At 43.1% G+C, this 22,869-nt stretch overlaps 1 protein-coding gene across 1 annotated transcript in view; it reads right to left on the bottom strand.

The window, feature by feature from the left end:
- Positions 1-533: 533 nt before the first annotated feature.
- Positions 534-22,869, bottom strand: part of LOC123248811 (interleukin-9 receptor-like) — a 41,247-nt gene continuing 18,911 nt past the window's right edge. The window contains exons 4-9 of the mRNA XM_044677690.1: positions 21,970-22,148; positions 20,267-20,406; positions 19,603-19,819; positions 6,325-6,430; positions 4,875-4,959; positions 534-1,046 (exon numbers count right to left, since the gene is read on the bottom strand). Of these exons, the coding sequence (XP_044533625.1) occupies positions 534-1,046; positions 4,875-4,959; positions 6,325-6,430; positions 19,603-19,819; positions 20,267-20,406; positions 21,970-22,148 (1,240 nt within the window). The remainder of the gene's footprint in view (positions 1,047-4,874; positions 4,960-6,324; positions 6,431-19,602; positions 19,820-20,266; positions 20,407-21,969; positions 22,149-22,869) is intronic.

Below are 22,869 nucleotides of genomic sequence, written 5' to 3'. Positions count from 1 at the left end.
CCCAGCGGATGCTTAATAGGATTGAACGATTTGTTGAGGAAGGAAGAAGGAAGGAGCCTGAGAGCTAGGAGTCAGACCACCGACCTCAGGCTGGGATACAGGGACTTGATGGAATTTTGGTCCAGTTTGCTAAGAATTTAATGCTATGCAAACAGGCATAATAAAGTTTATTAGGATGAACTCAGAATTAGTTTTGAATAAGACATTCTGGTATTTGGGGTACAAAAGAAAGAGTAGAAGGAAGTTGGGCCCAGGTTGCTCTCAGGAGGGATTGTGGGGGTGAGGAAGGGTACTCATACTCCACTCTGGGGAGAAATAGGGCAGTTAGGGAATGTTCGTAGGTGCTTCCTACCCCCTGACAAAACCCATGGCTCCTGGAGAGATGCTGGAGCTTTGTTGGTCTCCTGGTGTCTGACCCCATGGCCACTTAAAAATTGGACATTGTTATCCAAGAGATATCTGGCCTGGCTAGGCAGAAGTACCTAAATGTTGGTGGGCTCCAGGAAGAGACCTGCCTTGTGAAGACCAGGAAGTCACTGATCCATGTTGGCCAAAGGGCCCTGTAGCTCTCCAGCAAGTGGCAAGGCCTGGGGCATCTCACTGCCACTTACGGTACAGTAATCACTATTGATAGGGGAGCAGCTTTCTGGGGTCTGATCCTCCTGCTTCAGGGAAATGTGAGGACATCTTGTAGCCAATGAACTAGACTGGCTGGCTCCAGGGAAGTCTGGGTAGCCCTGAGCATCATCATCATCTCCATGCCCATCTATCGTCACCCCGGGTAGCCGCCAATTCTCCAGTTCTTCGGCACTGAGGTACTTAGAATCTGAGTCCTGCTGGGTTGATTCCTCATGAGGCCCTCTGGGCTTGCAAGGATCCTCCTCTTCCATAATATCTACCCTCTTGGACTTCATCGGGAAGCAGGAGAGGTGAGAAATCGACTCCCCAAACATGAGTCCCAAAAGTTCATCTCTGGTCAAGACTCTCCTGTCCATGGCCCCTGGCCTTCTGAGCTGGGGGCCAAGAAGGTCAGATCTGGCCCACATCTGAAACATAGGCAGAAACATCTGAATGCAGGGGTAAAGTTCCCATAAGCCAAATTGAATCACGCACCAAATTAGTCACACAGATGCAGAGCCACTTCCTAAGGTTCCCCCTCATTCACTCACTGATTTTTTTTAAGTTTATTTATTTAATTAATTATTTTAGACTATTTTTCTATGGTTCCATGATTCATGTTCTTCCCTCCCCTCCTCTCACCCTTGTCCCATAGCCAACACACAATTCCACTGAGGTTTACATGTGTCATTGATCAGGACCTATTTCCATATTATTAGTATTTGCACTAGAGTGATTGTTTAGAGTCTACATCCCCAATCATGACCCCATCAAACCACGTGATCAAGCAGTTGTTTTTCTTCTGTGTTTCTACTCCCACAGTTCTTCCTCTGGATCTGGATAGCATTCTTTCTCTGCGTGAGTATGCTTCTTACTTCTATGCCTTCCCTAATGTCTTTCTTTTGCAATGGAATATCCTCCTTCTCCACTCCGGATTAGTGAAATCCTTCAAATACTGGCCCCAATCCTACCTTCTCTTCCTTGACCAAACCTCCTTCCCCACCAGCCAAGAGGCATTCTCTCTCCTGGACTTGAGGCTTTCTTTTAATCAATTGACATGCATTTCTTAAGGAACTACCCTCTGCTTGACATTGTGCTAAGGTTTGGGGATACAAAGAAAATGAAATCATCCCTACCTTCAAGAGGCTTATATCCTGCAAGGGGAGACAATATGTACATGCATAAGTATGTGTAAAAGAAATACAAGGTAGTTTAGGAGGGGACATCCGGGGGAAAATCAAGAAAGATTTCATGTAGAAGGTGGTTCTTAAGCTGAGTCTTGAAGAACATAAAGATTTCTTATCTGGCACTTATTATATAATGCCAAGTGTTGCTGGTTATGTGTCACCATGCATATATTACAGTCACTAGACTGTGGTAGATCCTTAAGTATAAAGACAATAACTCATTGTTTCTCTCTCTCTCTCTGTCTCTCTCTGTCTATATCTCTCTCTTTCTCTCTCTCCTGTGTATCTCTCCTCTTCTCTCCCTCTCTCCTCTCTCCCTCTCTCTCTCTCTCCCTCTCTCCCTCTCTCCTCTCTCCTCTCTCCTCTCTTCTCTCTCTTTCTCTCTCTCTCTTCTCTTCTCTCTCTCTCTCTCTCTCTCTCTCTCTCTCTCTCTCTCTCTCACACACACACACACACACACACACATGCACATATACACATACAAAATTTATTAAAAACAGGGCAGATAAAGCTATAGTTAGAGAGAAATTTATGTGGAAAATAAGAAGATCTGGGCATCTTAATGAAAAAGGACAACTCAATGTAAAAGAAGTATGATACGGCTCTCAAGAAGCTAGTAGGATCTTAGCTTGTATTAAGGGAAGTATAGTGTCCAGAATGGAACAGTCATATTTGTTCTGGTTCCTGCCTGGTCAGACCATACCTAGAGTATTTGTGTTCAGTTTCCCCCTCAACAACTTGGAGCATGACTGGAGAAAGGTGAACAGAATAATGAGAAGATATGAAAGTATCCCATGCTTTGGTTGAAGGACTGAAAATATTGTGGAAAAAAAGCTTAGAGGAGGACAATGAAAAAAGGGCCTCTAGGGAAGAAGAAAACAAATTTCACATGAATAAGCAGTATACTGGGGGGATACATGAAGGCTCTGAGGGGGCAGGATGCCCCAACACTTAAAATAAGACTCTCTTATGGGAAAATGTTGGGTCGTCCATGCCTGTTGGAATGGAATAGTTCCTTAATAAATGAGTCCAAAAGTCTAATGGGATATCTTAAGGGGTAGTGAGTTCTCTGCTGTCACTAGAAGTCTTCAAACCAAAACTGTATAATGTCTTGCCAGGAATATCGTAGGTGGGGATTCTTGGTCAGGCATGGGTTGGATTAAATAATCTCTGAGCTCCTTCCCAACTCTTAGATTCTGCATGGGATCCAGTTGCTATCTTCAAGAATCTGGAGGGCAGGGTGCTGTCACATAGGAAAAACAAATGGACTTGGGGATAGTTACGTGGCTCAGTGGATGGAGACCCAGGCCTAAAGACAAGACATCCTGGATTCAAATCTAGTCTCATATATACTTCCTAGATGTGTGACCCGGGGCAAGAGTCACTTAACCCCAATTATCTAACCCTTACTATATTCTTCTGTTTGGAACCAATACTTGGGATTGATCCTAAGATGGAAGCTAAGGGGTTTTTTAAAGGAAGGAAGGAAGGAAGGAAGGAAGAGACAGAAAGAGAGGAAGAAAGAAAGAAGAAAGAAAAAAAGAAAGAGGAAAGAAAGAAAGCTAAAGGAAGGAAAGGAGAGAGAGAGAGAGAGAGAGAGAGAGAGAGAGAGAGAGAGAGAGAGAGAGAGAGAGAGAGAGAGAGAGAGAGAGAGAGAGAGAGAGAAGAAAAATGATTGAACTTATTCAATTATTCTGCTTGGCTCCAGAGAGCAGATCCTGAAGTAGTTGCAAAAAAACAGATTTTTAGCTCAATATAAGGAAAATCTTCCTAAAAGGGCTTTCCAAAAGTGCAATGGACTGTAAGAGGTAGTGAATTCTCCATCATTAGAGTTCTTCAGTTAGAGGCTGGATGCCTACTCTTGGGGATGTTTTAGAGAGGATTTCTGCTCAGGTACTACTAGTTGGACCAAATGTCCTTCAGAGGCTCCACCAAAGGTCTCTTCCGACTGATTTTTTTGGGGTCTAAGAAGACTTACTAAATCTTTCATGGAATTTGGTTGTATCCTTCCTGTACCCTTATGTTCTGATTTATATTATAATTAGTTATATTCATGTCTTATTTCCTTCATTGAACTGTAAAATCTCTGAGAGCAATATTATCAAGTTCATGTCTGCATCCCTCCCCCCTCTCCCACACATTGCTGAGGACAGAGCCTTCCTCACATAGAAGGTGGCTCCATCAAGTTACCTATTGAATGACAACCAGAACTGTAACTTATTGTTTGAGCTTATGTTCCCCACCTCTAATAAAAGCCCTTGAAAAAAAAACAGAAGATAAGAGTTTATTTTATTTTATTATTTTAAAAAACCCTACTTCCTATCTTAGAATCAATATTGTGTATTGGCTCCAAGACAAAAGAGCAGTAAGGGCTAGGCAATGGGGGTTAAGTGACTTGCCCAGGGTCACACAACTGGGAAGTGTCTGAGGCCAGATTTGAGCTCAGGACCTCCTGCCTCTAGGCCTGGCTCTCAATCCACTGAGCCACCAAGGGTTTAAAAAAAATTAGGCCTAGAGATGGGAAGTTCTGAGTTTAAATCTGGCCTCAGAGACTTCCTAACTGTACCCTGGGTAAGTTACTTAACCTCCATTGCCCAGGCCTTATGCTGCTGTTCTGCCTTGGAACCAATACATAGTATTCATTCTAAGATAGAAAGTAAGGGTTTTAAAAAAAAAAAAAAAGAAGAAGAAGAAGAAAGGAAGGGGCAAAAGAGGCCCATCAGGGACCTGTGGGAACAGTGTCTAGACCAGTGATAACGAACCTTTTAGAGAGGGAGTGCCAGACTACACTCCCACCCCACCCCCAGACTGAGTGTTGTGCCCCACCCCCAGCCCAGAGAGGAGAGGGAGGAAGCGCTCCCATTGGCTGCTGGGCAGAGGGGCGCATGGAGAGAGGGGGAGGGGAACAGCTCCACCCCAGTCCCTCTGGCTTTCTAGTAACAAACTCTGGCAGGCAACTGCAGGAGTGCCCACAGAGAGAGCTTTGCATGTCCTTTTCGACATGTGTGCCATAGGTTTGCCATCACAGGGCTAGACCCTAGCAACTGGGGAAAGACGTGGGTTTCCTACCTGAAAGTTTCCATTATGCACAGTGTAGAGGGGTCTGAAGAAAGCTTCAGGAGAGGGCACATTCTGGTAGAAGGTTTTCTTCACTCTAGAGGGTGGCAGAGAAGGACAAGAAAGATCCCTTGGGTTGAGGGTCCTGGGAATAGTAGGGGGAGCAGGGTTGGGATGAGGCAAAACCTGAAGTAGGAGAGACCTGATGAACTGGGTGATACAAAGAATTCTTGAAGAATCTGAAAACTGGAAAGAAGCTCAGAGGTTATCTAGTCCAGCTCGAGCCTGACCAAGAATCCCCACCACCACGACCCTGACAAGGCATTATTCAAACTTTGTTTGAAGATTTTTGGTGGCAGAGAAGAACTCTTAGAAAACCTTGGTTTCCATCTTAGAATCAATACTAAGAGGGGGCAGCTGGTTAGCTCAGTGGATTGAGAGCCAGGCCTAGAGTCGAGAGGTCCTAGGTTCAAATGTGACCTCAGACACTTCCCAGCTGTGTGACCCTGGGCAAGTCACTTGACCCCCATTGCCTACCCTTACCACTCTCTTCTGCCTTGGAGCCAATACACAGTATTGACTCCAAGATGGAAGGTAAGGGTTATTTAAAAAAAAAAAAAAAGTATCAATACTAAGTACCAGTCCAAGGCAGAAAAGAGGAAAGGACTAGGCAACTGGAGCTAAGTGACTTGCCCAGGGTCACAGCTGAGGTCAGATTTGAACCCAGGACTTTGTCTCCAGGCCTGACTCTCCCCTGAGCCATCTAGCCCAGGAACTCACTACCTCTGGAGTCAGCCCATTAGACTTTGGGATTTAAATATGTGAGATACCAGGGTCACATAGAGAGTAAGTAGCAAAGGCAGGATTCACACTCAGGTTCTTTGACTCCCAAACCAGCATTATTTCCGTTATGCTACACAATAGAACCATAATTAGGATGGGACTACTTGGACTTATCCATGTATCTCCAACAATAGGGAGATGTTTTCTCTCTATGGCAAACCTCCACGACTTATTCTCCTTCCTCTTTTTCTTTTCCCAAATTCTTTTCCCTTATTCAACTCCCCAGAACTGGGATTTAGCAACTGAGTTCCTAGCTGATGGCTCTGTCAGAAAGGCTTCTTCTTTCTCAAAACTTCAATCTCCTAAACCATGAACTCTCAAGATCCTTGTCTGCTTCCTAGCTGTGTGACCCTGCAGTTATGTGATTTAACCCTGATCGTGCCTCGCCTTTGCTGCTCTTCTGTCTTGTTATTAATACTAAGACAAAAGGTAGAAGTTTAGAAAAATCCTCCTCCTTCCAGAACATCAATGGTGGGAGACCTGGGAAAGGACAGGTAGACATTCTCTTCACCATAGGCTTCTCCTGCCCAGGTTTGGGCAGGAAAAGGGAGACGAGGGGAGAAGTTCTTGCAGACGGGGACTTGGAGACCCAAACTCAGTCTTTTCTGGGGTCCTTTACCTGGGAAATAGCTTGAAAAGGATGTAAGGCAGGCTGATCAGGAAAAGGAAGATGGAGAAAATGATGATCATGCTGATAGGGCCGCCTTGGGGTGGCGAGGAGACATCTGGAAGACACCAAACATTCGACCCGTTAGCATCTTCAAGAAACTCATCCTTCCCTCCATGGTGAGTAAAATAAACAGACAAATCCAAGAGCCACTGTACAGATTGGACTAAACCTTCAGACGGCAAAGGCCAGACATTGTATCATAAAAGTCATCTTAGCAACCACCATTGAATGTAGTGGAAAGGGTCTTGGACTTGAAATCAAGGACTTGGGTCCATGCAGAGCTGAAAGCAGGACCTGAGCACTGAAAGCACTTTAGCAGGTTTGGTTTTGTTTTTTAATCCTTTCCTCTCATCTTAGATTCAATACTGTGTATTGGCTCCAAGGCAGAAGAGTGGTAAGGGTGGGCAATGGGGGTTAAGTGACTTGCCCAGGGTCACACAGCTGGGAAGTGTCTGAGGCCAGATTTTAAGCCAGGACCTCCTGTCTCTGGGCCTGGCTTTCAATTCACTGAGCCACCCAGCTGCCCCCTGAGTTTGTTTGTTTGTTTTTTATTCCAAAAGCAAAAAACGTAATTTTAATGGAGTTGTACTAACAACTATTCACTGTATCAACAGCCAGTTACTAGCTATGTGTCTTGGGCAAATTTTATACTTCCCTTAGCCTTAGTTTCTTCAGCTTTAAAAAGGAAATAATACTTATAATACCAAACTCACGGGAATATTAAGAAAATCCAATGAAATAACATGTAATGGATTTGCAATGGTAGAGTAACATATAAAATGTGAAGGGGCAGCTGGGTAGCTCAGTGGATTCAGAGCCAGGTCCAGAGACCTGGTATTGATTCTAAGATGGAAGGTAAGGGTTTTATTAAAAAATAAAATAAAATGTGAGCTACCATGATTATTGAGCTTATTTTGTAATTTTGTAACTCTGGGCAAATCAATTAAACTTTCTAGGTCTCTTAGAGTTCCAACCTCATAAGAGGCACTTACAATAACACCGGAACATCATAGGATTTTTTTTCCCTTGAAGAGTCTCTAGTCTATCTTTGCCATCTATCTTTCAGAATGAAGTGAAATAGCATATTTGAAAAATACTCGGGAAAATACGACATAGAGAATTAGTATCAACAAATGTAAGTTCCTGATATCTGAATATTTCATTTGCTATCATCTCTTAGACCGGGAGTGGGGTTGGGGAAGTAGCATCTTACCAAACAGTATTATTTTTCAGTTACTATATTTTCCATTGCAAATATACAAATAATGTTTCCATTTTTGTCACTTTTTTATTATTTTATTTATTATTATTTTATTAAGACCTTTGTTGGCTAGTCTATCTACCATGAATAACGGATTCAAAAAAGAACTTACTGCCTTTCCCCAAAAGTATCACCCACTCCTTAATATCTCTACCATGCTCACAGCCTCTGAGGCTTAAAACTAGAGATCCGTCTTTGGCACTTCTCTCTTAAACCCTAGAGCCAGTCATAGGCCCAAGCCTGATAATTCTTTTTTCTAATTTTAAATTTTTATTTATTTATTTTTAAAGCCTGTCTATTCTATTCCCATGCTATGTCTTGAATCAGTCTCTTTCTTTCTACTCCCATCACAACTGCCCCAGTACAGACCTTTGCCCTCTTTTCCCCAGACTCTCATGATGGTCTCCTAATTGATCTCTCCACCCTCCAGTCTGTTTCCTGACCAAATCCATCTGCCATACCTCTTTGAAGCTAAGATGTCATTATAATCATGTCACTCCTCAACTGGAAAAGCTTCAGTTGCCCACACTGTCCCTTCAGGTGCCTGCCATCCAAAAGTTAAATTCCTCATCCTGGCACTCCTGATTAAAGTCCTCCCCAATCTAGCTACAACTACCTTTGTAGCCCTTTGTCATGCTGCTGATGTACTTCAGATAACCAACCAATTAATCCATGGAACAGCAAGTACTTATTTAAACACCGTGTGTGTGACAGACACTCTACTAGAGACTACAAATACATAAATAGTACAACCACGTGCAAAGAAATTCCATACCAATAGGAGAGACAACTATGTATGCTGTATATACAAAAACATATAGCATAAATATAAACTTGGAGGGAACACACTACCAGATAGGAAATGTCAGGAAAGGCTTCCTGCAAAAATGACACATGAATGGTGATGGAATAAACTATTGTGCTGTAAGGAACGATGATCTGGAGGATTTCTATCTGAACTGAGAGAACTTCAATGAACAGATGCAGAGTGAAATGAGCAGAACCAGAAGAACATTGTACACAGAAAGTAAAACTGTGGGAAAATTCAAAGTAATAGACTTTGCTACTAGTAGCAATGCAACAAACCAGGACATTCCTGAAGGATTTATGGGAAAGAATGCTATCCACATTAAGAAAAAAAAACAACTATGGGAGTAGAAATGCAAAAGAACATACCAATATCACTTATCATATGTATATATGGGTATGTGATTTGGGGTTTAGGTCTTAAAAAATCATTCTATTGCAAAAATGAATAATAAGGAAATAGGTATCAAGTGACAACATTTGTACAATCCAGTGGAATTGCTTGTCGCCTTTGAGAGGGGGGAGGGAAGGAAAATGAATCATGGGAACATGGAAAAATATTTTAAAATAAAATTTTTTTTTAGTGATGCATGAGTTGAATCTTAAAGAAAGAGAGGGACTCAATGAGACAAAGGAAAGGACTTAGTGCTTTCCAGGCACATTGCAGAGCCAGAACAAATGGGAGAATGGTATGTCATGTGTGAGGAGGAGAATAGGCTGGCTTGACTGAATCACAGAATATGAGAAGAGGAGTAAGATCCAATGATGTTGGAAAGATAAGTTGGGGCCATATTTTTATGGTCTTGAAAAGCTAAAAAGAGAGGGCTGCTAGGTAGCTCAGTGGTTAGAGAGCCAGACCTGGAGACAAGAGGTCCCGAGTTCAATTCTTGCCCCAGATGGTTCCTAGCTATGTGATCCTGGGCAGGTCACTTAACCCCAATTGCCTGGCCCTTATTACTCTTCTACTGTGAAATCAAAACTTAGTATAGATAGATCCATGTTGGTGAGCCTATAGCACATATACCAGAGGAGGCTGCTCCCTTCCTCCTCTCCATGCTCACCTGAGGATATTTCTCTCATCACCCACCCCTCTGCCCAGCAGCCCAATGGAAGCACTTCCTTCCTCCCCTATGTGGAGTAAGGCAGGGGGGCTCACATGCAGCATGAGGGTTGCCATTTGGGCACTTAGTCTCTAAAAGGTTCGCCATCACTGACATGGATCCTTAGCCAGAAGGTAAGGGTTAAAAAAAAAAAAAAGCTAAAGAGAGGAAATTATATTTTAATCTAGAGGCAATACTGGAGTTGATTGAGTAAGAAAGTCATTCTGTTCAGATCCATACTTAAGAGAAATTACTTTGGCTGAAGCCTGTAGATTAGACTAGAGTGGGCAGAGACAAGGCAGAGGCACCAAATAAGTCTGTGCGATTTTTCTAGGCAACAGGTGATGAGTGCATGAACCAAAGTGGAAGCTGTGTGAATAGAGAGAAGGGGTCAATGGGGAGAAATGTTGTGGAGGTAGAAACAGCAAGATTTGGCAACCAGTTAGGTATGTGGGGGCAAGGAGAGAGAGGAATATACAATAATGCCCAGGTTTCAAACTTGGGAGCCTGGAAGGATGGTGGCACCTTTGAAAGAAATGAGGAAATTAGGAAGAGGGATAGGTTTGGAGGGGAAAAGAATGAGTTTAGTTTGGACATATTGAGTTTGAGATATATCTGGGACATCCAGTTTGTAATATCCAATAGGCAATTGGTGAGAAGGGTTCTTCCTCATGTCTAGAATGCTCTGTCTCCTTCCACTCCCCTCTTAGCATCCCTAGCTTCCTTTAAGATTCAACTCAAATGCCACCATCTGCAGAAGGCCTATCCTGGTCCTTGCAACCACCAAGGTCTTCCCCTCTAAAGTTGCCTTATGTCCATTCTGTCTGTATCTTCTTTTTTTAAATACTTACCTTCCATATTAAAATAAATACTGTGTATTGGTTCCAAGGCAGAAGAATCATAAGGGCTAGGTAATGGAGGCTAGGTGACCTGCCCAGGGTCACATAGCTAAGAAGTATCTGAAACCAGATTTGAACCCAGGACTTTCTATCTCTAGGCCTGACTCTCTATCCACTGAGCAACCCAGCTGCCCCCGTATGGATCTTATATATAACAATTTGTGGACCGTTTGCCTCCCTCATTACATTGTTAATATCTTGAATACAAAGTCTGAGTCCTGTCTCTCAAAGCATTCAAGCACTTAATAAGTACTTATTGATGAATTGAATTAATAATATTCTCTCTGCAGGGAAAGGCATCCTCTAGGTGCATAGGGAAACAGGTAGGATTTGGGGAGGGTAAAACAAAGGTGAAAGGGAGGCACAGAGAAAGACTATAACAACAACAACAACAACAAAAAGCAAACACTTTTTTAAGAAAAGAAAAAGCATTCTGAGTTCCACACAACCAACTCACATGTGAACTTTTGGAAAACAGCCCCTTGGTAACTTGGAGACCTTCGAAGATTTCAATTCAGCAAATATTTATTAAGTATTTACTGCACACAAAGCACTGTGCTAGGCAGTGAGGATACAAAGGTGGAAAAGCCTTGCTCTCTAAAAGCTTACACTCTTAGATTATCTCTGATTATCTCCAGTCTGTTAGATTATTAAGATTATCTCCGGGCTGTTAGAATAGACTTTTTTTTTATTTGGAAGAGAGGAAAGACATGCCTCCATGAAGGTGAGAGAAAAGAAGTTTAGGAACTGAATTTCTCCACCTTTTAATGCCAGTTTGTCAGAGTGTCTATACTACACAGATGAACACAAATCACTTATTATCTTACGTTGTCATCTTAACTTGATGTGTAATCTCATGTAAAGCAATTTATTTCTCTCTCTGGGCCTCAGATTCCTCATCTGTAAAAAGGAGATAATATTCTTGTGGACATAAAATAAGACCATGTATGTGAGGCACACTGTGAACCACCAAATACTTTGCAGACGTTTAACTGATATTCTTCACATGTTGTCTTGTCTCACAAATAAGAGAATACTAATTTTCCAAAGCAATTTCATTTTCATAACCTCATCCAGTGCTCGCAACAGCCCTCTGAGGGACTTGGGCAGAGATTATTAATCCCATTTTACTGATGATGAAACTTTTATTAAAAGAAGTTAAGGGGGCACTGAGGTAGTTTAGTGGATAGCAAGCCAAGTCTGGAGATGGGAAGTCCTGGGTTCAAATTTGACCTCAGACACTTCCTAGCTGTGTGACCCTGGGCAAGTCACTTAACTCCCATTGCCTACACTTACCACTCTTCTGCCTTGGAGCCAATATGTCATATTGGTTCTAAGTCAGAAAGTAAAGATTAAAAAAAAAGAAAGAGAGAGAGAGAAAAGTTAAATGATTTGCTAAGGCCCATATGGCTAAAAAGCGAACTAGGACTCAAACCCAGAACCTCTGATTCCAAATTCCAGAGCCTTTCCACTATGCCACATAATCCAGAACCAGCCTTAGATGATATGGTGAGGAGGTCAGACAGACCGACTTTGAGGTGCTATGAGGACACGTCCAACGTGATTTCTGATCCTTGTCTCCCCGGTATGATCTAGCACAGTGCTGGGCACACTGCTGGTAAAGACTTGCCAAATGGAAATGGCATCATTTGAATCGAACTGAATAAATGGAAAAGGAAGTGAGTGCTGCAGAGATCTTTGGATTTGGAACCAGAAGAATTGGGCTCAAGTTCCAACTCTGCTATTTAGCTGTGCTGTTGGCTGAATCGCTTCAGTCATGTCTGACTCTTTGTGACCCCATTTGGAGTTTTCTTGGCAGAATGGTTTGCCATTTCCTTCTCTGGATCATTTGAAAGATGAGGAAACTGAGGCAAACAGGGTTAAGTGACTTGTCCAGGGTCACCCAGCTAACAAGTTTCTGAGGCCAGATTTGAATTCAGGAAGATGAGTCTTTTTGACTCCGGGCCAGGTACTCTATCCACTTTGCCATCTAGCCACTCACTTTTACCTGTGTAACCCTTAGCAATTTATTGAACCCTTTCTGAGCCTGAGTTTACTCCTTGCCAATAAAATAATAATGATAATTTAAATTTTTATCTTATACATTTATATACATAAATACATATTTATAATACATAATATATTATATTTTATATTATTATTTATCAAAATAATAATAAACTTATAAATAATATTGTTTATATTTAATATATTATTATATTGTGTTATATTCTATAATAAAAAATAAATGATATTATTTGTGTTATATAATGTAATACATCTATTTATGATTGTAATATATATTTACAAACTTAATAAAAATTAAATTAAAAATTAATTTTAAAATGACACAAAGTTCCCTTGAAGTTTAGCTCTAAAGCCCACAACGCCATTGATTAAGATTTGAGTGCCTTCCTTCCTTTGATTATTTCAAATTTATCCTGTCTATAGTTTGTCTGTACATAATGATTTACATATTCTCTCTCCTTGAGGGCAGGGATTGTCTTCCATGTTTCTTTATATCCATATCCCTTAGCACAATACCTGGCACACAGTAGGTGCTTAATAAATATGAATCGTATTTCTATTCATAAATAATATAATATCTATATTTGTATATAAATAATAAATATTATTGTAACATGATAAATAATAATAAATAACTGACTAGAATAACTGGATCTTCCCTTTCCGAGCTCCAACAGCAGACAGGACAGAGCCATAGCCCCTACGAGTGGCGCAGCCACAGTCCAGGCTTTCTCTGTCTCTGGCCCCAGGAAACTTCTCCCCTCCATCTGTCCCTGGAATGCTCTCCCCATAAGCTCTCGTACCCCAAACCAAGGCACACAAGCCTGAGCTTCTCTAGAGAGGAAAGGGCCTCCCTGGAGTCAGGGCTGCCGATGGAGCCTTTCATTCCAGGGGCCTCATCTGTCTGGCTCTGCAGGCATTTACCTTCTTTGACTGTCTTTGTATCCTGAGGACTTTCGAGGCCCCAACCTCCCCAGCTTGCAGTCAGCCCTTGACGCTCTGCTCCTGGCTGTATGCCAGGGTAGAACAAGGAGTTCTCAGGGGCTTCGGAGCAAATCCTCTCCCCTCCAATTATCTTCTATTCTTGGCTTCTCCCTCCTCCCTCCATCTAATTCCTGTCTCTCTTTTCTTAAACAGGAGAATAATAATAATAATAATAATGATAGCTCACATAAACATGGGACTTTGCAAAGCATTTTCCTCCCAACAACCTGCTTGGGGGCAATGCAAATATTATTTTCTTCCTTTATTTCAGATGGGGAAACTGAGCCTCACAGAACATAAAAGGCTTAACCATGGTCATAGAGCTATTACCACAGGTTAGAGTCAGGAATCAAACCATGTTCTCTGACCCCTAATCCAGAAGAGGCAGCATGGTGTGTCAGGCACTGGATTTGGAACTGAGAAGACTCCAATCTCACGTCAGATTCTAGACGAGTCATTGTGCCTCGATTTCCTCATCTGTAAAATGCTGGAGTGGTAAAATAAGGAAAATTTCAAGGTCTCAATCTATCTTCTTTTTCCCTATGCTATAGAAGGCTCTTGATCTTCCAGAATGAGCCAATGAATTTCTGGTGAGATGATATCTCAGACCAAGATAGAAATCTATTCTTTTCTGACACAGTGAAGTACCCATGGTCCTTTAGGGTCAAGCAGAAGCATCGGCACCAAAATACAGGAGGAATGTGGGCTCCTCGGAATGTTCTCAGTAACCCTTGGTGGAGGCGGTCAAATGGAGCCACAGATTCACCCCATCAAGTCTAAAGAGTTCCTGAGAGACAGGTCCTTCCCTCCACCTGCTCCACAGAGAGGCTCCTCCAGGTGACCACCCAGCCAAGGGCTCATGCTTGTGCCCCAGGCCATGCACCTGGCAGCTGTAGGTGTAGGCACTGAGGAGTCCTTATCAGCTGTTGCCAGCTGCTGTGTTGCAGCCTGCAATCAGCACCAGGGCTGAAGGTGCGGGGAGCGGGATTTCTCAGGGGCTCCCTACAAACTGAGCTTTGGCTGTCACCCACAGCCACAAATACACACAAACCCAAATCCAAACTCTGACCCACCAGGAGTATCCATGCCCTCAGAGTGTTGAGCCCCAGCCAAAGTCAATGCCTCTTAAGAAATCAAATTGGAGGGGCAGTTAGGTAGCTCAGTGGATTGAGAGCAAGACCTAGAGATGGGAGGTCCTGGGTTCAAATATGACCTCAGACACTTTTAGCTGTGTGACCCTGGACAAGTCATCTAACCTCCATTCCCTAGCCCTTACCTAGACTCTTCTGCCTTGAAACCAATACATAGTATTGATTCTAAGATAAGAAAGTAAGGGTTTAAAAAAAGAGAGAAGTCAAGTTGGGATGGACTCTGAATGCAGATCAAAGCATATGATTTTTCACTTTATTTTATTTGTGTTTTTATTTTTGTATTTTGGTTTTATAGGAGTATTCTCTCACAACAATGACCAATATGGAAGTGTGTATTCCATCATCATACCTGTACAAACCAGATCAAATAGCTTACCACCTCAGGAAGGGGGAAGAAAGGGAGAGAGGGAAACAATTTGACTCTTATAATTTTGGGAAAACATTCTGAAAATGTTGAAAATTGTTATTATATGTAATTAGTCATATAAAATTAAATTAAGCTAACATAATAAACAGTATCTATAAATATACATTTATTTATGTTTCTATAATATAAATAAATAAAATATATCTATAACAAAATTTAAAAATAAAATAAAATCTTTAAAAAAGAAATTAAGTTGGGAAACCTGAAGAGATAAGGGCAAATCATAGTGCTAACTAACAAGAATGCTCTCTTCTGTAACTTGTGGGCAGGTCCATCAGCATCAATTTCTCACAGCTACTGGCTGGGAACTTAGCAACCAGTGGCCCTACAGAGAGAACTGAAGGACCTGGCTGAGCAAGGGTCTGGCAGTTGCTAAGGACTACAGTGTAAATTGAGAAATTGAATCTATGTGGCTTGTGGTCTAGTAGAAAGAGCCCTGGATGTGGAGTCAGAGGCTCTAGGTTTGGATTGTGGCTGTGCTGTTCTGCTAACTATTGAGCAAGTCACTCCACTCTCTGGGTCTCAGTTCCACCCCTGGCAAAATGAGAGGATTGGACTAAAGGATCTCTAAGGTCTCTTCCAGCTCCAAATTCTAAAATCCTAATTCTGTATAGGAGCATGATCTAGAGCAGTGGTTCCCAAACTGTTTTTGCCTACTACCTCCTTTCCAGAAAAAATATTACTTAACCCCCCCAGAAATTAATTTTTTTAAATTTTAATAGCAATTAATAGGAAAGACAAATGCACCTGTGGCCATCAGCGCTCCCCTGGATCACTGCAGCCCCCACCAGGGGGCAGTGGCACCCACTTTGGGAATCACTGGTCTAGAGAGTAGAGTAAAGAGTGAATCTGAAGTTAAGGAGACCTGGATGAGTTTAACCATAATTCCGGGGGGTTCATGATAAAGCAGGTTACCTGCAGAGAAATGATGAACTCAAGATACACGATGACACACATTTGGGGGCACAGCCAATGCAGGAATTTGTTGGACTTGACTGTCTACCTATACAAGTTTATTGTTGTTTAATCATTTCAGTTGTATAAGACTCTTCATAACCCCATTTAGGGTTTTCTTGGCAAAGATAGTGGAGTGATTTGCCATTTTCTTCTCCAGCTCATTTGACAGATGAGAAAACTGAGGCAGACAGTATTAAAGTACTTGCCTAGGGTCACACAACCAGTAAGTGTCTGAAGCTATATTTGAACTTAGATCTTCCTGACCTCAAGCCTGGCACTCTATCCACTGTACCACCCATCTGTCCATGTTTATTTCAAAGGTTTTTTACTGCTGTTTTTTCCCTGGGGCGGGGGTGGGGGGATGGAAAGATGGGAGAGAGAAAGAGAGAACTCGAGCTTGTTCGTTTGAAAAAAAATTAATAAAAAATATCCAAGTACAATTTCTTTCTTTCTTTTTTAAACCCTTAACTTCTGTGTATTGGCTCCTTGGTGGAAGAGTGGTCAGGGTGGGAAATGGGGGTCAAGTGACTTGCCCAGGGTCACACAGCTGGGAAGTGTCTGAGGCCGGATTTGAACCTAGGACCTCCCGTCTCTAGGCCTGACTCTCAATCCACTGAGCTACCCGGCTGCCCTCCAAGTATAATTTCTGTATCTGATACTATCTACAGGTTGAATGAGTGTATCACCTTGGGCAAGTCCTTCAACTTTTATGAGCCCTAGTTTCTTGATCTCTAAACTGTATAAAAGGGGAGAAGACTTAGACTAAGTGATGTGTCAGGCAGCCTTCTAGTTCTAACATTCTGTCCCTTCTACTTTCTTAGTTTCAGTTCCATTCTCTATAAAATGGGGATACTTCTTATTTTATTCTCAAACCCACAGGGTTATGGGATGCTCCCTGCAATGGCTAGCTAATGACTTCTGAGATGATTATTTATTTATATAGATAGATAGTACACACTGAGTGATTTATATATTGTTTCTCCTATTAGAATATGAGCTCCTTGAAGGGAAAGACTCTTTTTGCCTTCCATTGTATCCCCCAGGCCTTAGCAGAGGCACTTAATAAATGTTGACTGAGAAAATATTTTGTACCACAGAAATGTGAGCTGATATGGTTATCATTGTGCTGGGGATGAACCATGTGGTTCTGGCCATTTTTAGTCCAGCCTGCTCAGAGAAACGGTGCCAGTGCTTCTCTTGGGTCTGATGAAAAGAGGAAGCCTGGCGATGCCCTAAGATCAGATCACAAACAGCAAGAAATAGCAAGATAGAATGGAAAGAATATCATTTGCATTCAAATCTCAACCCTGATATTTGAGTTGACACAATGGATAGAGCCCCAGGACCTGGAGTTCACAAACAGCCTCAGACACATACTAGCTGTTTGACCCTGAGCAAGTCACTTGATCTCTGTCTACTTCATTCTCCTCCTCTGTAAATGAGAATAATAATGGCATCTGCTTCCCAGAGTTGTTGTGAGAATGAGATCATATTTGTAAAGCACTTTGCAATATGAAGGTACTATCAAAATGCTAGCTGTTAATATTATCTAAGTGACCTTGAACAAGTCACTTGATATCTGTGGATCTCACTTTCCTCCTCTGTAAAATGAGAAAGTCAGATTATAGATGATCTTCTTTTAACAGGGGAATAGCCCACCACTACCACCACCACCTGCCTCGTGTAGATTATCTCCATGGAGCCAGAGTCTACATGCCCACTATATAAGATGCCCGGGACATCAGAGCAAGAGATTCCCTGATCGCCCTTTGTACACTCAGAGGAGACCATCTTCTGGTAAGGTGGCCCAGCCTGTGGTCCTCCTGGGATAAATGGACAGGTAAGGGGTGTTGTTGATTTGTTTCCCATGAATACGAAGCTGCCTTCCATAATCAGAAAGCTTTTACTAAGAACTTATATGTGTGCTGGACACTCATTTGCCGGACATTTGTAAAACAAGATGAGATGAGTGGCTTTGGGTCCTTTTCTATAATGCTCTCTGAACAGAATACCTTGCTCTGTGTGTGACCCTGGGCAAGTCACTTGACCCCCATTGCCTAGCCCTTACTGTTCTTCTGCCTTGTAGCCAATACACAGTATTGACTCTAAGACAGAAGGTAGGGGTTTAAAAAAAATGCCTTGCTCTGTCCTACTTGAGATACTGGAAATTGCCTCACTTGAAACTCTCAGGTATCGGTGCAAGGAGGAAAAACCACAGGACCTTATACATGAAAGGAATCTTACAGATCGCCCATTTTACAGACTGGAAAACTAGAAATTTTAAAATTACAACTTTGAAAATTCCCTCCAAAGAATTCCATGTGAACTGGAATGACCTCCAGGAATTGATGCAGAGAGAAAGGAGCAGAGTCAGAAGAACATTGTACACAGAGACTGATATACTATGGTAAAATCGAATGTAATGGACTTCTGTACCAGCAGCAATACAATGACCCAGGACAATTCTGAGGAACTTATGGTAAAGATGCTACCCACATTCAGAGGAAGAACTGCAGGAGTGGAAACACAGAGGAAAAACAAGTGATTTGGGATGTAGACTCTAAAGGATCACACCAATGCAACTATCAATAATATAGAAATAAGTCTTGATCAAAAACAAGTGTTAAAACCAGTGGAAATGCACATAGGATATGGGGGGGGGGGAATGAAGGGGAAAGTAAAAACATGAATCATGTTACCATGGAAATCTTTTCTAAAAAATAAAATTTAAAAAATTTAAAAAATAAATTCAGACAAAAAAAAAGTTCATTAAAAAAAAAGTGACTAGCCCAAGAAAAAGTCACTGGCAAAGCTGGGAAAGTAATCCGGATAGTCCTAGCTTCTATCAAGGCAAGGGTTATGTGCCATCTTCAACAGGAAGCTTTTCCTATTCCCTTTAGTTGTTAGTATTTCTTCTTTCTTCCACAAGTATAAACATTCATTAAGAAAAACAAAACAAAACACCTTAGCTTCTGTTTTAGAATTGATACTACGTATGGCTTCCAAAGTAGAAGAGCAGTAAGGGCTAGGCAATGGGGGTCAAGTGATTTGTCCAGGGTCTCACAGCGAGGAAGGGTCTGGGGGAGATTTGAAGCCAGGACTTCCTAACTCCAGGGCTGGCTCTCTATCCACTGAGTCATCCAAATATCCCTAAAGTTATCTGTTTACAAGTTGTATCCACCTTCTTCCGTTAGAATGTAAACTTCATGAAGGACAGAACTGTGTTTTCATTTTATCTTCGCATGCCTAGCGCTTAGCTCCGCGCCTTCCGTGTAGTAGGCACTTCATAATAGAATAGGCACTTGAAAAGTGCTGACTGGGTCCCTTTGGATCCTCAGCCTCTTTCCTCTAGTCCCCATCACCCCCCTCACCCCCAGCTAAGGAAAGCTACGAAGTCTTGGGCACAAGGACTTTGTCCCCCTCTGCGTGGATGAAGGGAGTTCTCCGTCTTTCTTTTTTTTCCTTTTTAGTTCTATTCTTTTCTGACGTCAGCGGTGCCGGGGGACACAGGACCTGACCCAGGGCTTTGTGAGAAAGCAGAAGCTCTCCCTGGCCTCTCCTGCAGAGCTGGAAGCCTGGGAAGCCCCCAGGAGAGCAATGGCAGTTCACCTACCTAGAGAGATGGGGGACGGGAACTGCAGGACTGGACTCCACTCACTCCATTGGCTCCTGTAGTCGAAATCTTCTTCCTCGTCATCTAAGGATTCACCCGCTTCCCGGGAGCCCAGGCGACAGCGCAGACGGGCCTCATAGAGCAAGTTGGGGACAAACTCGAAGGCTTCAATGGTGGCCACGGTCACCCCCGTAATGCGATCTTTATGTCTTGCCCGCTGTGGGGTGTTCAGACATGTGTCAGTGGGCAGGCCTGATGCTCCGGGCAGAGAGCCTGGGTCCTGGGCCTCCACAGTGCCAGCTTCCAGAGGCCTGGACCGAATACCCCCCGGCCCGCTCCTGCCTTAGAGCCACCACAGTCTGGGACTCCTGGGCCCCGTGTGTCAGGGCGTCCGTCTTAGGTCTGTAGCCTTCAGACAGCAGGGGCTGGGAGCCATACCCACGTCTCTGCATCGGGCACAACACAGTTTGGGCACTAGAGAAAAGTTTGGGGTTCGGGTGGGGAGCAGAGTGGGAACAGGGATGCTGATATTGCTAGTGGGCTGTAAATGGGACACGGAGGATAGGAGAGGCTTCTTACATCAAAGACACCCCCGCCCAGAAATCTTCCCAAGCTGGGGAAATTGGGGGATGCTGAGCCCATGCTTCGGGGTCAGCATCCTTACCTCCCAGGCCTCCCCGTGCTGCCTCAGGGCCAGTTCGTAGCTGAGGGACATGTACAGCTCCTCTATTGGAGGACTCCAGGAAAAGATGCAGCCCCTAGAGCTGACGTTGCTCTGCAGGTTGGAAGGAGGATCGAGCTTGACTGGAACAGAAAGAACCCAGGTGAATCTGGGCCCGGGACCTCCTGAAGGGGGTCCGTGGATGCTTTCGACTATTTGGTTGGGGTGGGGAAATTAAGCCCTTTTCCTATCAGGAGTCTCCCACCACCACCCCCGCCGCCCCACTTTCCAAAAACTCCACAGTGCAGGAGAAGAGCCTGGGATGGAAGAGACTGCAAGTAGGCAAGGATCTGAGCAGGGAAGATGCCAGTCTGGGCAGGTGCACTGAGGGAATCCTAGAGGGATTCTGGGGCTAGAAGGACCCAGAAGAAGGCGCCTCTTCCATCCATCTAACCTCAGTTAAGGCTTAGTTTCCCCCCTTCCTTAAGAATCTATAGAAAAGGAGGTCCTAGGTTCAAATCTGGCCTCAGACACTTCCTAGCTGTGTGACCCTGGGCAAGTCACTTGACCCCCATTGCCTACCCTTACCACTCTTCTGCCTTGGAGCCAATATACAGTATTGACTTTTTTTTAACCCTTACCTTTTGTCTTGGAGTCAATTGGCTCCAAGACAAAAGGTAAGGGTTAAAAAAAAAAAGAATCTATAGAAAGGAGACTTCAAAGCCTCCCTTGATAATGTAATTGTAGGAAGTTTTGATTTTCCAGTATCTAACTGAAGTCCTTCCTATCGCCATTCAAACAAATTCCCTCCTGTCTGATCCACAGACATGGAGAACAGTGGCTCGTGGTTATCTAGCTGGCCCCCTCCATAAAGGAAGGACCCTAGAATAGGGTCATGTTCCCTTATGCTACTGACAAGTTATTCATCACTTTTGCTCTCTTTGTTCCCCCAGGACAAAGAACTGTACCCTGCTCTAGACTAAAAGAACCCGAGTCCTTTAACCTGTCTTTTCCTCTAAAGCCTATACCCCATATCAGATCTGCAGGCTGATTCTGAACAGAGATCCCAGATTTGCTCCTAACTCCAGGTCTTTCTTTGCAAAACTGAAGCAGGATAGGCTGAGGCAACTGGGGGACAAGAAAACTCCCGTCTCCCTAAATTCAAATACAATATATTAAGGCTAAGAGGCTGTAGCATGGTGGCTCCCTCCAGGCAGTGGGTACATGCCCAGCTTCCTTGGATCTCAGCTACCCACTGAGATGCTAAACACATCGATATTTTATTTTATTTTATTTTATTTTATTTTATTTTATTTTATTTGAGCCTGGGTCTTCTCATCCAAACCAAGCTGGAAATTCAATGGTAACTTCTTGCCTATTCCCGATGCAGATTTTCCCCTGCTCCATTCTTCCATCTTGGGTTGGTTTATATTTCCTCAGACCACCTGGCCCTTCACTCCCAGGGATTTATCTTTTTAATAGCATTCTTAGTGGGACACCCAATCAGCTTTAGCACTATTCTCAGAACCCTGAAACTCAAGAGATCCACCAGCCTCAGCTTTCCGTTGTAACAGAGATAACAGGAATACACTGCCATGCTCAACAACCATCACATCACTTTTACTGAAGACTAGGAAGTTTTCCTTCCTGGAATATTCACTACACTTCCTCCCATTCTTCTGATCCTGAGGTAAGATAGTACTCACTGTGGTGCCTGGGCAGGTACGTGAGGTCCCCCGGATATGTCAGTTCTACTCCAGATACATTACTATGGCCATTGATGGTGAACTCATCATATACTGTCAGCACTTTGTCTTCTGGGAGTTCTATTGTGCAGGTACCCATCTGAAGGATGCAGTTGTATTTCTCACTTGGGTCTACCTTACTATAAAGCACAAGCATGGAGTGAGTAGACTCATCAGATATAAGAGGGATGCTCCCTTAACTGAATATGTACAGATGCCCCTGGATTCTGTCCTTCATCTTGGGACCAAGGACTCTGACACCTCCTCCTCTACACCTACACCAAGCCTATGGGTCCTCAAGGTCCACCTCTTCCAGGAAGTGTTCCTGGCTATTCCAGCCTACACTGATCTCTTCCTCTGATCTTCAGTTGAAAGGGAAATAAAAAACAAAAGTAAGAGCATCTAAATGGTTCAGTGGGCAGCGAGCCAGACCTAAATATGAGGGGTGTTCTTGGGTTCAAATCTGACCTCAGACACTTCGTAGTTGTGTGACCCTGGGCAAGTCACTTAACCCCATTTGCCTAGCCTTTACCACTCTTCTGCCTTGGAACCAATACTTAGTGTTGATTCTAAGATGGAAGTTAAGGAGTTTTTTAAAAATGAGACATGGGGGGCAGCTAGGTGGTTCAGTGGATTAAGAGCCAGATCTAGAGACGGGAGGTCCTAGGTTCAAATTTGACCTCAAACACTTCCTAGCTGTGTGACCCTGAACAAGTCACTACCCCCCTTGCCTAACCCTTACTACTCTTCTGCCTTAGAACCAATACATAGTATTGATTCTAAGATGGAAGATAAGGGGGAGAGAGAGAGAGAGAGAGAGAGAGAAAGAGAGAGAGAGAGAGAGAGAGAGAGAGAGAGAGA

This window comes from Gracilinanus agilis, chromosome 1, assembly GCF_016433145.1.
Source record: "Gracilinanus agilis isolate LMUSP501 chromosome 1, AgileGrace, whole genome shotgun sequence".
NCBI lineage: Eukaryota > Metazoa > Chordata > Mammalia > Didelphimorphia > Didelphidae > Gracilinanus > Gracilinanus agilis.
This window is presented reverse-complemented; position numbering and strand designations above follow the sequence as displayed.